This window comes from Homarus americanus, unplaced genomic scaffold (genome assembly GCF_018991925.1).
Source record: "Homarus americanus isolate GMGI-L3 unplaced genomic scaffold, GMGI_Hamer_2.0 scaffold10746, whole genome shotgun sequence".
Taxonomy (NCBI): domain Eukaryota; kingdom Metazoa; phylum Arthropoda; class Malacostraca; order Decapoda; family Nephropidae; genus Homarus; species Homarus americanus.
In genome coordinates, this window is record NW_024733016.1 from 1,761 (window position 1) to 16,577 (window position 14,817).

The 14,817-nt window shown below is 49.5% G+C and overlaps 1 protein-coding gene across 1 annotated transcript; it reads left to right on the plus strand.

The window, feature by feature from the left end:
• Nucleotides 1-239: 239 nt before the first annotated feature.
• LOC121869227 (mucin-6-like) lies at nucleotides 240-12,916 on the plus strand. The gene is made up of 4 exons (XM_042370467.1): nucleotides 240-945; nucleotides 1,145-1,424; nucleotides 1,510-3,136; nucleotides 12,875-12,916. The coding sequence occupies exons 1-4, from the start codon at nucleotides 240-242 to the stop codon at nucleotides 12,914-12,916; spliced, it is 2,655 nt and encodes an 884-aa protein (XP_042226401.1).
• Nucleotides 12,917-14,817: the final 1,901 nt, after the last annotated feature.

The following is a 14,817-nucleotide window of genomic DNA, read 5'->3' on the forward strand; positions in this document are numbered from 1 at the left end:
ACACACACACGTCCTCCAGCAACCACCCACCACACGTCATCAGCAACCACCACACCGTCACTCCAGCAACCACCCACACACACCCGTCCTCCAGCAGCCACCCACACACACCCCGTCATCAGCAGCCACCCACGCACGCCTCCAGCAACACCACACACGTCCATCCAGCAACCACCCACACACACGCCTCCAGCAACCACCCACGCATCGTCAGCAACCACCCACACGTCACTCCAGCAATGACCACACACGTCCTCGGCAGGCCACTCACGTCGTCAATGACCAGCCACGCACGCCCTCGGCAACCACCCACGCACGTCGTCAGCAATCACCCACGCACGTCGTCGCAAGCACGTCATCCATCAACCGCCCACGTCGTCCGACGACCACACGCATCCAGCAACCGCCACACGTCGTCAACCACCCACACGTCGTCCAGCAACCACCCACACCCTCCAGCAACCACCCACACGTCATCACGACCACCCACGTCGTCCAGCAACCAGCCACACGTCATCCGGCAACCACCCCACACGTCATCAGCAGCCACCCACACACGTCACTCAGCAACCACCCGCACATCATCCAGCAACCACCCACACACGTCCATCCAGCAACCGCCACACGTCATCAGCAACCACCCACACCGCTCCAGCCAGCCACCCCACACGTCCTCAGCAACCCGCACGCACGTCGTCAGCAACGCCCGCACATCGTCCAACAACCACACACGTCCTCCAGCAACCACCCCACACACGTCATCCAGCAACCACCACGTCATCGACAAGCCGCACACACGTCGTCAACCAGCCAATGCACACGTCATCGACAACCGCCACGCGTCATCGACAAGCCGCCACACACGTCATCGCAATGCCCCACGTCGTCCAGCAACCACGCACCCCGTCCTCCAGCAACCGCACGGCTCTCCAGCAACCACCCACCGTCATCCAGCAACCACCCCACACACGTCATCCAGCAACCACCCACGCACGTCATCCAGCAACCACCCACACGCCCTCCAGCAACCACCCCACGCACCCTCAACAACCACCCCACACGCCCTCCAGCAACCACCCACCACGCACGTCATCCAGCAACCACCCACACGCACTCAGCCAACCACCCACACGCCACTCAACAGCACCCACGCCTCCAGCCAGCCACTCCAGCAACCGGCCCGTCCTCGGCAACCGCGCATCGTCGACAACCACCCGCACGCCCGTCCTCAACGACACCCGCACCATCTCCAGCGCCCACACGCACGTCATCCAGCAGCCGCACATACGTCATCAGCAACCACCCGCACACGTCATCCGGCAACCGCCACACGTCATCGACAGCACCACGCACCCCGTCATCGGCAACCACCCGCACGTCATTCCAGCAACCACCCACATGCGTCATCAGCAACCACCGCACCCGTCATCAGCAACCACCCACACACGTCATCCAGCAACCACCCACACACCCGTCCTCCAGCAACCACCCACACGCACCCGTCCTCAGCAACCACCCGCACGTCACTCCAACTGACGCACGTCACTCCGACGACCACCCATACGTCCCATCCAGCAACCACCACACACACCCGTCCTCCAGCAATACCCACGTCATCCAGCAACCGCCACACGTCATCAGCAACCACCCGCGTCTTCCAGCAACCCCCCACACGTCCTCAACGGCCACCACACACGTCATCCAGCCAACGCACACACACCCATCGCTCCAGCAATACCCCGCCATCAGCAATACCCACACACGCCCGCCAACCACCCGCACGCCCTCCGGCAACCGCCACGCGCCCATCGCAACCAGCACACACGTCATCCAGCAACCACCCACGTCATCCAACAATAGCCACACCCGTCATCAGCCGCCCACGCCCGTCATCGACAACCACCCACGCACCCCCGTCATCCAGCAATGCCCCACGTCATCCAGCAACCACCCTACGTCACTCAACAACCGCCCGCACGTCATCAACAACCACCCACACGTCATCAGCAACCACCCACACCGTCATCGACCACCCACACGTCACTCCAGCAACCGCCCACATGCGTCACTCCAGCAACCACCCACACCGTCTCCAGCAACCGCACGTCATCGGCAACCACCACATCTCAACTACCCACACACACGTCCTCAGCAAACCACCCACACACACGTCCTCAGCAACCGCCCACGTCGCCCGCAACAACCACCCGCACCCGTCATCGGCGCCCACCGCCACTCCGACAACCACCCACGCACTCCAGCAACCACCCGCACACGTCATCAGCAACCCTACACACGCCTCCTCAACCACCCCACGCACGTCGTCCAGCAACCACCCGCACGTCATCGACAAACCAGCCACACACGTCATCAACAACCACCGCACGTCGTCCGACAACCACCACACGCCTCCAGCAAGCACCCCACACACGTCGTCGACAACCGCACACGTCATCCAACAATGACCACACACGTCATCAGCAACCACCCACACGTCGTCCAGCAACCAGCCCACACGCACTCCAGCAACCACCACGCATCGTCAACAACCACCCACGTCGTCCGGCAACCAGCCACGCACGCCCGCTCCAGCAACCACCCGCACACGTCACTCCAGCAACCACCCACGCATCGTCCAACAACCAACCGTCGCTCAGCAACCACCCCACACGTCATCCAGCAACCACCCCGCACGTCATCAACCAGCCACCCACACACGTCGTCCAGCAACCGCCCCGCACGTCCAACAACCACCCACACACGTCATCAACAGCCAGCCACCCACACACACGCCACATCAACCAGCCACCCCGCACGTCCTCAACAACCACCCACACGTCGTCGGCAATGCCCACGCATCGTCAACAACTGCACCCGCACGTCATCCAGCAACCGCCACGCACGTCATCGGCAACCGCCCACACACGTCATCGACAGCCACCCGCACGTCGTCCGGCAACCGACACGCGTCATCAACAACCACCCACGTCATCCAGCAAGCCACCCACGCATCATCGGCAATGCCCCGCACGTCCTCCGGCCAACCGCCCCACCGCACGTCATCAACCACCCACACGTCGTCAAGCAGCCACCCACACCCGTCATCCAGCAACCACCCGCACACACCCGTCATCCGGCAACCACCCACACACACCGTCGCTCCAGCAAGCCACACACACGTCCTCCAGCAACCACCCACGCATCATCAACAGCCACCCACGCACGTCCTCCAGCCACCCACACACACGTCGCTCCAGCAACCACCCACACGTCATCCAGCAACCACCCCACACACCGTCCTCCAGCAGCCACACACACGTCATTACAACCACCCACGCACGTCATCCGACCCACACACCCCGTCATCAACAACCGCCCGTATCCGCAGCCACCACGCACGTCATCAACAACCGCCCCACACGTCATCAACGCGCCGCGTCTCAGCTAACCACCCGCACCGTCATTGAGACCGCCACACGCCCGTCATCGACGATACCCACACCATCCAGCAATACCCCACCGCCCATCGACAACCAACCCACGTCCATCGACCAGCCCGCACCGGCATCGGCAACACCCACACACGTCGTCAGCAACCACCCACGTCACTCCAGCAACCAGCCACACACGTCGCTCAGCAACCACCCGCATCGTCAGCAACCAATACACACCCTCCAGCAACCACCCACACCGTCGTCCAGCAACCACCCCACGCACGTCGTCCAACAACCCACACACGTCGCTCCAGCAACCACCCACACGCTCCGCCAGCAACCACCCACACACGTCCTCCAGCAACCCGCACACGTCGTCAGCAACCACCCACACCCGTCTCCAGCAACCACCCACGCACACCCGTCATCGACAACCGCCCCACACACCCCGTCCTCCAGCAACCACCGCACACGTCATCCAGCAACCGCCCACGCCCGTCATCAGCAACCACCCACACACACGTCATCAACAACCACCCGCACGTCTTCCCAACAACCGCACACACACGCCGTCATCAACTGACCACCCGCAGATCCATTCCCGGCAACCGCCCACGCACACGTCATCAGCAAACCCCCACGCACGCAGCAACCACTCCCGTCAGCGGCCACGCACCGTCATCGCCTGCCCACATCACGTCATCAGCAACCACCCCACGCATCATCAGCACGCCCGCCACGCCCGTCATCACCAGCCACACACACGTCCTCCAGCAACCACCCCGCACACGTCCTCAGCAACCACCCCACACACGTCATCAACAACCACCCACACACACGTCATCCAGCAACCCCCACGTCCTCAGCAACCACCCACACGTCCTCCAGCAACCACCCACACACACCCCGTCCTCCAGCAACCACCCCGCACTCCAGCAACCGCGCACGCATCCAGCAACACCCACACACGCCGCATCCCAGCAACCACCCACACGCACTCCGGCAACCACACACACGTCATCAACAACCACCCACGCCATCGTCCGGCAGCAACCACCCACGCCTCCTCCAGCAACTACCCACACACGCCGTCATCCCGGCAACCGCCCCACCGCACCCGTCATCCAGCAACCGCCCGCACACGTCATCGGCAACCCGCCGCATGCGTCATCAGACAACGCCCACGTCCATCGACGACCGCACGCACGTCATCAAGCAAGCCACACCCGTCACTCCAGGCAATGCCCACACGTCGCCAGCAAACCGCACACGCGTCCTCCAGCAACCGCCGCACCCGTCCTCCAGCAACCACCCGCACACGTCATCAACAGCCACCCACACACGTCATCAGCAACCCACACACACACGTCCTCCAGCAACCCGCACACGTCATCCAGCAACCACCCACACGTCCGTCAGCAACCACCCACACGCCGTCCTCCAGCAACCACCCACGCACGCCCTCCAGCAACCACCCACACGCCCTCCGACAATGACCGCACACGTCATCAGCAATACCGCACGCACGCCTATCAGCAACCGCCACGCACGTCGTCCAGCCAGCCCACCACGTCATCGGCAACCAGGCCGCACGTCATCGACGACCGCTCGCACACGTCATTCCGGCAACCACACCACGCCATCCAGCAACCGCCCGCACGCGTCATCCGGCAACCGCCCCACGCACGTCGTCAGCGACACCGCCCACGTCATCGACCGCCACGTCATCCAACAACCATACCACGCCCCATCAGCAAACGCCCACACACGTCGTCCAGCAACCACCCCACACGTCATCAGCAACGCCACACGCACATCGGCAACCGCGTCATCCAGCAACCACCACGTCGTCAGCAACACACCCACGTCCTCCAGCAACCACCCACACGTCCTCCAGCAACCGCCACACACGTCATCAGCAACCACACACGTCAGCCATCATCCAGCAACCACCCCCCGTCGCCAGCAACCGCCCACGCCCACCACACACGTCATCAGCAACCGCACACACGTCCTCCAGCAACCGCCCACACGTCATCAGCAACCACCCACACACGCCCTCCAGCAGCCACCCACACCACCCTCCAACAACCACCCACCCCAACAACCACCCTCAACCAACACACACACCCTCCAACAACCACCACACACACCCTCACACACAACCAACCACCCACCCACACACACACCTCCAAACAACCACCCACCACACACCCTCCAACAAACCACACACACACACACCCCCAACAACCACCCACACACACACACACACCTCCAACAATCAATCCACACCCACACACACACCCTCCAACAACCACCCACCCACACACCCTCCAACACCACCCACACACAACCACCCTCCAACACCACCCACACACACAACCACCCACCAACAACCACCACACACACCCTCCAACAACCACCCACCACACCACACACCCCTCAACAACCACCCACACACACACACACACCCTCCAAACAACCACCCACACACACACACACCCTCCACAACCACCCACACACACACACACACCTCCAACAACCCACACCCACCCACACACACCCTCCAACAACCACCCACCCACACACCTCCAACAACCACCCACACACACACACACCCTCCAACCACACACCCACAACACACACACACCCTCCAACAACCACACATTCCTCTACACACACACCTCCAACAACCACCCAACACAGGAATTAAGACAGCAAGCATCAGAATGAGGGTCTTAGTTGTACATAACTTGCTGTGTGTGTGACTGCATGTTACAGTTAATATCTGCTGTTTCAGAGTTCAACTGGCCACTAAGCTTCACCACACACCTGATCACCCACCTTTCACTTATTTTATAATGTTGTGTTACGTAATGTTGAAGGGATCCAACGTTGCTCATTTATACTCACACTTCCCACAACCTCCCTCAAAAATTCTTTGGCTTTTGTGTTTATTTAAGACATATTCACGTCATGAGACCACTAATCCCCCACCCTACCTCCACCTGACATTGTGTCAGGTCAGTTTCCTGAGACTCATAAATCCCCCACAGCTCCATGGAGTGGAAAATAACAGTCTTTGCTGTAACTCACAGCATAGATTTTTATTTTTTTAAATATATTTATTTAAACAAACTTTTAGATAAGCTATTCTGGATTATTATAGTAAAGAAATGGAGTTTCTAACTTAATTAGAACTGCATTTATGGACTCGGCTAGATTAAACTCAAAGAAAACATTCCCTACCACCCAGATACATTTTTGGTAAGTGGGCTAGTGTCTGTCTGTGCAAGATGTCTAGCTTAGACACTTGGAAACTTTTCTTAGTAACCAGAAAAGATTCCAGGGAGGTGTATGCGCCTACTGCAATACACATACAGTGGGGTATGCTATAACGAACGTAATTGGTTCCAGAACCTCGTTCGTTATAGCATTGGTTCGTTATAGGATTAATCCGTTCCAGGCCCCCAAATACAACCACCTAACACTGAAAAAATTCTGTGGAAAATGTAAAAAAATAATGTACTTTATCTTACCTTAGTGTTTTTCAGCATGCAGGTACCCCTAAACACTGGCACATCACTATCACTTCCACTGGGAGTCTTGGCTTTAAGGTCCTCAAACAATTGTCTGGCCTTCTCACAAATTATAGCTTCACTAATGTTACCACCTGCCATTTCTTTCTCCTTTATCCACACTAAGAGTAAATATTCCATCTCTTCAATCACATTACACTTTGCTTTGCTAAGTCTAAAGATTCCCTTTGCCACTTGCACAGTTTTTAACTCCTTTATTCTTCAAAATCGTACATATAGTCGATTTAGCCATCCCATATTCATCACTAAGTTTCGCAATGCTTCTTCCATTCTCACGTTTCTTTATAATCTCTTTCTTGGTTTCAAGGGTTATTAGCTTTCTCACTCGCTTTGGACGACTCATTGTTACAATTGTATACTTGTATAACAAAATAGTTATACAAATAACGCGAATTTCCACATCAAAAGACGAAATTTCAACAATAACAGTGGTGCACTGGCTACACAATGAGACAAAGATGGCGCCTGACGCTCTTGTTGTGGGTCGCGGTACAACAATATTCATGCGCCAGGCGAAATAGTCCGGTATTCATCCGCGTTCGTTGTAGGAGTTGCGTTCGTTATAGCATTCTCAATTTTATAGGTAAAACCGTTCGTTATAGGAATATTCGTAGTAGGATCCGTTCGTTATAGCATACCCCACTGTACACCTATAGCCAGACTCACGGATCTTGAATCTCCCCTTTATGATGTCATCTGGCTCAAAATATCTCTACCTACTGTGACTATTTTTCTTTGTTTCCTATACTGTTCTCCCAACTCTACCAACTATTTCGAACTCTTTGACTATCTCACTTCTTGCCATGAGTCGTTGCTATCCACACACCCCAACACCGAGATCCTCTAACTAGGGGATTTCAATGTACATCACAGACAGTGGCTTGGCTCTGCAAGGGATGACCCAGGTGGAGCTGAGGCACTCTCTTTTTCCTTACTTAATGATTTGGAACAAATAATCAAACACCCTACACGCATTCCTGATCGACACGATCAACTTGCTAACATTCTTGATCTTTGTTTTACCTCTAACCCCTCACACTATTCATACTAAATTTTTACCCCCTTAGGGTCTTCTGATCACAACCTTATTTCTATTAAATCAAACTGGGCACGACCACCTCCCCCACCCCCCTCTAAACGTCAACTATGGCACTATCGGAGGGCAAGCTGGCAATCCTTGCGAGAATTCTTCACCAACTTTCCTTGGGATGAATGTTGCTTTTCCACTCGGGATGCCTCAGTATGTGCTGACAGCATTGCTGGGGTTATACAGGGCGGTATGAGTGCATTTATCCCATCTTCTACCAAAACTTTCACATTACAATCATGGTTTGATCGCTCCTGCTCTCTTGCTTGCAGGGTGAGAGATAGGGCATATCGAGCTATGAAACTATCTCCTCCTCCTATTACCCACACCTCTTTCATTACTTCTAGGAATCGTTGTAAGGCTATTCTTCGTAGGGCCAAGCGGAATTTTATTAAAAGAAAGACTGCTGTCCTGACTAATTCTTCCTCTAGTAAATCCTTCTGGTCCTTAGCTAAAAACATCTGTAACAACTTCTGCACGCATTCTTTTCCTCCCCTCTTCCGTCCCAATAACTCTATAGCCAACTCTCCCCCGAAGAAAGCCAACCTCTTTGGCACCTTATTCTCCTCTAATTCCACCTTAGACGATTCCCACTCTACCCCTCCTACCCCTGCACCTCCTACTGAACCTATGCACTTTCCTATAATCTCCACTCGCAGGGCTGCCGGTGTGTTATCCAGGTTGGATGTGAGTAAGGCGCATGGACCAGACGGAATACCCCCTCGTGTTCTGATGGAGTGTGCTGAAGCCCTGGCCCCTGTGCTTGCTCGCCTCTTTCGCCTTTGCCTCAAAACCAAAACTTTTCCTTCTTCTTGGAAGCATGCCTTGGTTCAGCCCATCCCGAAGAAGGGTGATCATTCTAATCCCTCTAACTATCGCCCCATTACCCTAACTTTATCCCTCTCTAAGATTTTCGAAACTATCTTGAACTCCCATTTTCTCCGTCACCTTGAACGCTTTTCTCTTTTGTCGGATCACCAGTATGGCTTTCGCCAGGCAAGATCTACTGGTGATCTGCTCTCCTATTGCACCCATCTTTGGTCATCCTCTCTTAGGGATTATGGGGAACTTTTGTCGTGGCCCTCGACATCTCCAAAGCATTTGACAGGGTATGGCACAAGTCTTTGCTATCTAAACTTCCCTCTTTTGGTTTCTCTGCCCCACTTTGTTCTCTCATCTCTAGCTTCCTTGAGAATCGATCCATGGCAGTTGTTGTCGAGGGATCAATTTCTCGCTCTTTCTCTACCAATAGTGGCGTCCCACAGGGTTCTGTTCTTTCACCAACTCTCTCTCTTCTTTTTATCAATGATTTACTTCACACTACAACTAATTCTATCCATTCTTACGCCGATGATTCTACTCTTCACTCTTCCTCACATTTTCCCCTTCCTCCTAACTCTCAAACTAGATCTGTTTCTAGAACTGACATCATTACTTCTATCAACATGGATCTGTGCAGCATCTCTGAATGGGGAGATACAAACTTGGTTAAGTTCAATAGTAAGAAAACTCAATATTTACCAATTACACTTTGTAAAGTAGACGATCTCCCACCAATTACATTTCAGGATGCTATCATCCCCCCAAATTCTGAAATAAATATGTTAGGCCTCACCATTTCCTCCAATATGTCCTGGAAATCACACATCCTTAGTATAACTAAAGCTGCCTCCCGAAAGTTGGGAATGCTGTACAGATGCCGCAGCTACTTCACTCCTGAGCAGTTGCTCCAAGTATATAAGGGATTCATTTGTCCTAACTTGGAGTACTGCTCTCATATCTGGGGTGGCTCTTCTTCTGTCCAACTATTAGATAGGGTGGAATCAAAGGCATTTCGTCTTATTAACTCTCCTCCTTTAGTCGACAATCTCTCTCCCCTTTCTCTTCGCTGCAATGTTGCTTCACTCTCTCTCTTTTACAGGTACTTTAACGGGCAATGCTCAGGGGATTTGGCATCCTGTGTACCGCCGGTAAGGCTGTGGGTTCGTAACACACGTCTTGCCCGCGGTGCCCACCATTTCTCTGTGGATATCGGTCACACGAGAATAACCCGTTATAGTACCTCCTTCTTTCCTCACACAGCCAAACTGTGGAATGCTTTGCCTTCTTCTGTGTTTCCATGCTCTTACAATCTGTCTCACTTTAAAAAGCTGGTTTTCCGGCATCTTCATGGTGTAGATTAATACAGTATAACCTTTTTTTCTATATTTTTAATTTCTTTCCGTTCTTTTTTTTCGCCCCCCAGGCTCCGTTGTGGGTCGTTTGACCTGTGCCCAGGTTGGCTAATTCCCGTAAAAAAAAAAAAAAAAGGTGCTCCTCTACTTCCGAACGAGTTAAGTTCCTGAGGCTTGCTTTGTAAGTCCAACTTTACTCTTGTAGATACCAAACATATTGTAAAAAATGAAAAGATTATGGATATTTAGTACAGCTATACTCTTTAATATAGCCTTAAAACCTGGCTCACTCTTCTCCTCTTAGGTAATGTTTGTTCTATCTGGAATTTTCTTCAAAATAATCCAGTCTCATCCACATTAAACACCTGGTCTGGCAGGTAACCTCCCTCAGTGATGATGTTTGTATATCTGAAAGTTTGAAAGTAAAACATTCTTAACTAGAGGGGCACCTGTATCACTGTTTTGGGAGAAGAGGGCAAAAAGCCACACTAGGGAATGCATCTCATAATTATTGCTTTATTTTAATGGTAATTAATGATTCACCATACGACAATTCACCTTACACTGCAATATTAGAGGTCACATCACCAGCGGTTTTTTTAGGCTTTTCTGTACTGCATTTTCCTTATTTATCAGTCATTTCATTTATATAGAATGGAATTAGATTTAAAGAAGTCAGTTTTTCCACAAATTTGTGCATTTTCATGAGTGTTTAAATTAAAAAAATAATAATTCTCAAAAAACACAGAAAAGCAAAAAAGACAGTACTGTACTTGCGAAATGCTCATGAAAATGAACAGATGTGTGGAAAAATGGACTTCTGAGATATAAATTTGCGAGGTCAGCCGGTAGCACTGTGCACTGTAGGATATATTGGAGGATACTAAGAGTAAGGTTCAACTACAGTCGACCCTCGTTAATTCGGACCCCTTTAATCCGGATTTCGGATAATTCGGACAAAATCTGAACAAATTTTTTTTTTTTTTTTTTTTTAAGATTTGTAGGAATATTACCTACGCGGACCTTAAGCTAAAATGCTGGTCCACCCACTGCTGGGATAAAACACCAGCGTCTTTTTGGTCAAATGTAACATCTCCACCACTAGTGTGGGGGGGATGCAACTTTTAGCTTCAGACATGAAAAATATTTACCATTTACTGCCAGTAAACAATGGAAACGTAAAATTTGTACCAATTAGTAATGAAAAGTTGTGCAGTTCCTTCAGCAAATGAAGCTCACCAACTTACAATAGGCTAAATTACCTTACAACGTGTTTTCAGTAGTCTATGTTGAAGTTCTTAGCACAGGCTAACTTATCATATCATATACGGTATCACAGTTCTCATTGATCTACAAAAAATACCGGTAATAAAAACCTTTTTGATATTTCACACTTAATATAATACCCGGTAATCTACTTCAACCTCCTATTGTTTACAACGACACATGACGCACCACCAGCTGTTGAGTATCAGCTACACGGTACACGTGTTTTTCGAATCGTTTTCAGTTAAAAAACTGTTACATCACATGTATATTTTACCTTAACTGTGCCTGAATGAATATATTCTCGGAAATAAATAGTAGTTTTGCTGAAACGTGATGTATTTTAATGTAAAATAGGATAAAATACATGACGAAAACAAAAGACTTTACCTAACCTTCCGATGTTCTAGAGAAGTTACTCGTTTTTTTAATAGTTTTTGGTTAAAATACTGTTATATTACAATGGTATTCTATTCATACTGTGCTTGATATAATGCATTCACGGAAATGCAATATTTTTGCTGAAATGACATAGGTATTAGTGGAAAGAGGGATAAAATCGTGACGAAAACAATGACTTTCGCTTTCTTTCGTTCAAAAGATGTTACCGTAATTGCTTTTCGATTGGTTTTCAGTTAAAAAACTGTTGTATTACATTAATATCCTATCCTAATTGACTTGAATAAATACTACGATACCATATTTCTGAATATTTTCATTAAAATCCATCCAAATCATTTTCCTTGTCATCATCTGCAGCACCAAACAGCTTCTCCCAGTGCTCTCCTTGAACAGAGCTAGAGGGTACGTGTTTTTCGAATCGTTTTCAGTTAAAAAACTGTTACATCACATGTATATTTTACCTAAACTGCGCCTGAATGAATATATTCTCGGAAATAAATAGTAGTTTTGCTGAAATGTGATGTATTTCAATGTAAAATAGGATAAAATACATGAGGAAAACAAAAGACTTTACCTAAGCTTCCGATGTTCTTGAGATGTTATTCGTTTTTTTAGTAATTTTCGGTTAAAATACTGTTATATTAGGGTATTCTATTCATACTGTGCTTGATATAATACATTCACAGAAATGTAATATTTTTGCTGAAATTACGTACGTATTACAGTGGAAAGTGGGATAAAATCGTGACGAAAACAATGACTTTGAAATATAATGCAATATTAACCCCTAAATCGGTTAATTCGGACAATCGGCTAAAACGGACACCCTTCCCCCCCTATTAGTCCGAATTAACGAGGGTCGACTGAACTGTAACTGGAAAATCTCTATCCGGCACCTCTAAATACCCATAGGTGCCGGAAAACTGGGATTCTACAGTTAATGCTACCCCGTAGAGCACCGATTTGTTATAGCACTCTTGCTTACACCTTGGAACTCTATGGAAAAAATAATATAATAATAATAATAAAAATCCAGAAAAGTATTCGCAAGTCACAAGTCTGAACACTCACAACATGCCAAGAGCAGCTCTCTTTGTTTTTACTCGCTTAGCCAACCAGCGGTGAGCGCTCTCTGTTTACAGTATGGAACAAATTTTACGGCGCTTACATTGTGGACACATTCTTGTTGACTCTCTGCTTTTTCAATTAAATTGTGATTATTTTTTACTCATCATGTCTGCTGTTAGTGCATCTCAAGTAAGAAGAAAAAGCATCTCCTTGGATGCAAAATTACAAGGGTTAAGGCTTTTGGAAGCTGGTGAGCGTATGGTGGATTTCAGTGCTGCTTCCATCTTGGCAACATCTACTGTGAGAACCATTATTAAAAATACAGACAAGATAAAAGTTTCAGCCATGACAACAATGAAGTTAACAGCAATGATGGTAAATCGTTCAAGGAGCAGATCGTTGGAAAGAATAAAAGGTAGGCTAAGCATCCACATTTGTGGTAAGGCTGCAAGTGGGGATGCCCAGGCTGCCCAGAAATTTCCCCCCACCCTCAAAGGTAACATCAAGTGGCTACTACCCTCCCCAGCTTGTCTTCAGTGTTGATCAAACCAGAGATCGCCACTGATATCATCAAGCTGTCCAAAGAAGCAGGACTGGGAGATGTCAACATGGATGAAGTGGAGGAACTACTACAGTCTCATAGTGACAGCCTTACCAATGATGAACTGCAGGAATTGACACAGCATCACATCCAGAGTAAGGCTGACGACTCTGATACAGAAGAGTCAGACACACCACCAGAGAGAAACCTCACCACAGCATTCCTAGCATCACCGAGTTTATGGAAATCATGGACCAGTTTGCTGAGAAAGAACCCAGACTGGGAGTGCAGCAGCAAGGCTAAGAGAGGTGTTCTGGACATGATTTACAGAGAATTGCTCCATGAGAGAAAACTCAATAAATGGCAGCCATAAAATGAGGAGCCCCTGTCCCCTCATCCCAGGAGTAGCCTCTCCTGTCCTACCTAGTCTCTTCCCACTGCTGTTGTGATGTGCTGCTGGTTGAGTGCTTTGTTAGTGAGTAGCCATGACCACAGTTGATTAATAAATGTGTTTCATAATTTTTTTTTTATTAAGTGTATGTAGATCTTATTGTACGACAAAAAATTGTGTGTGACTAACTGAAGCACAAGTATGTGGTGGCAAGTGTGGTGGTGGGTTAAAAATCAACTGTTGAGGAGTGCTTGGTAACATACCCGATGCGTGTTACCATTCCCTTCCACTCCAACTCTCTAGTCACCCCCAACCCTTTGCTTTATCACTCCATATATAAAAATGATATGTCACGTAATTTTGAAGTAAGTATAACGTGGGTAGACATTAGCTGTTCAATAGCGTCTGGCAGTGCTGCGGTCAATGTTACCAAAAAAAAAAGCAATTGACGCATCACCACCCTACCAATTACCATCACCACCATCATTAACACCCCCACCATCACCACTACCTCTATTATCACCACCTAAATAATAATTTCAGTGATGCAGAGATAGATTAGATTCAGCCAGAGCAGAGCTGTGCATTAACCACTGCCTACTGCCTCCCTTCCTCCCACTCACTGGGTCTGACCGACACGCTACCCCTCTCACTCATATTCATACAACCATCACTCTTCATCAAACGATTGTCATTCATAATTCAATATTGCTTATTTGTTATTCATTAATTAGTAAAGATATGTTACTGTAATAATCTGTGCTTACTAATACCCATACCCTTCACATGCAATAGTGTATATATCTCATAGGTAAAAAATAGCATCATCAGTAACACATCTCCACATATGCAATG

Coding starts and splice junctions, on each gene's coding strand:
- LOC121869227 (XM_042370467.1), top strand. CDS start 240: ATGACCACACACGTCCTCGGCAGGCCACTCACGTCGTCAATGACCAGC. Junction 1,425..1,509: donor CATCAGCAACCACCGCACCC/GTCATCAGCAAC, acceptor ACCCGTCCTCAG/CAACCACCCGCACGTCACTC. Junction 3,137..12,874: donor CCGCACACACCCGTCATCCG/GCAACCACCCAC, acceptor AAATACCCATAG/GTGCCGGAAAACTGGGATTC.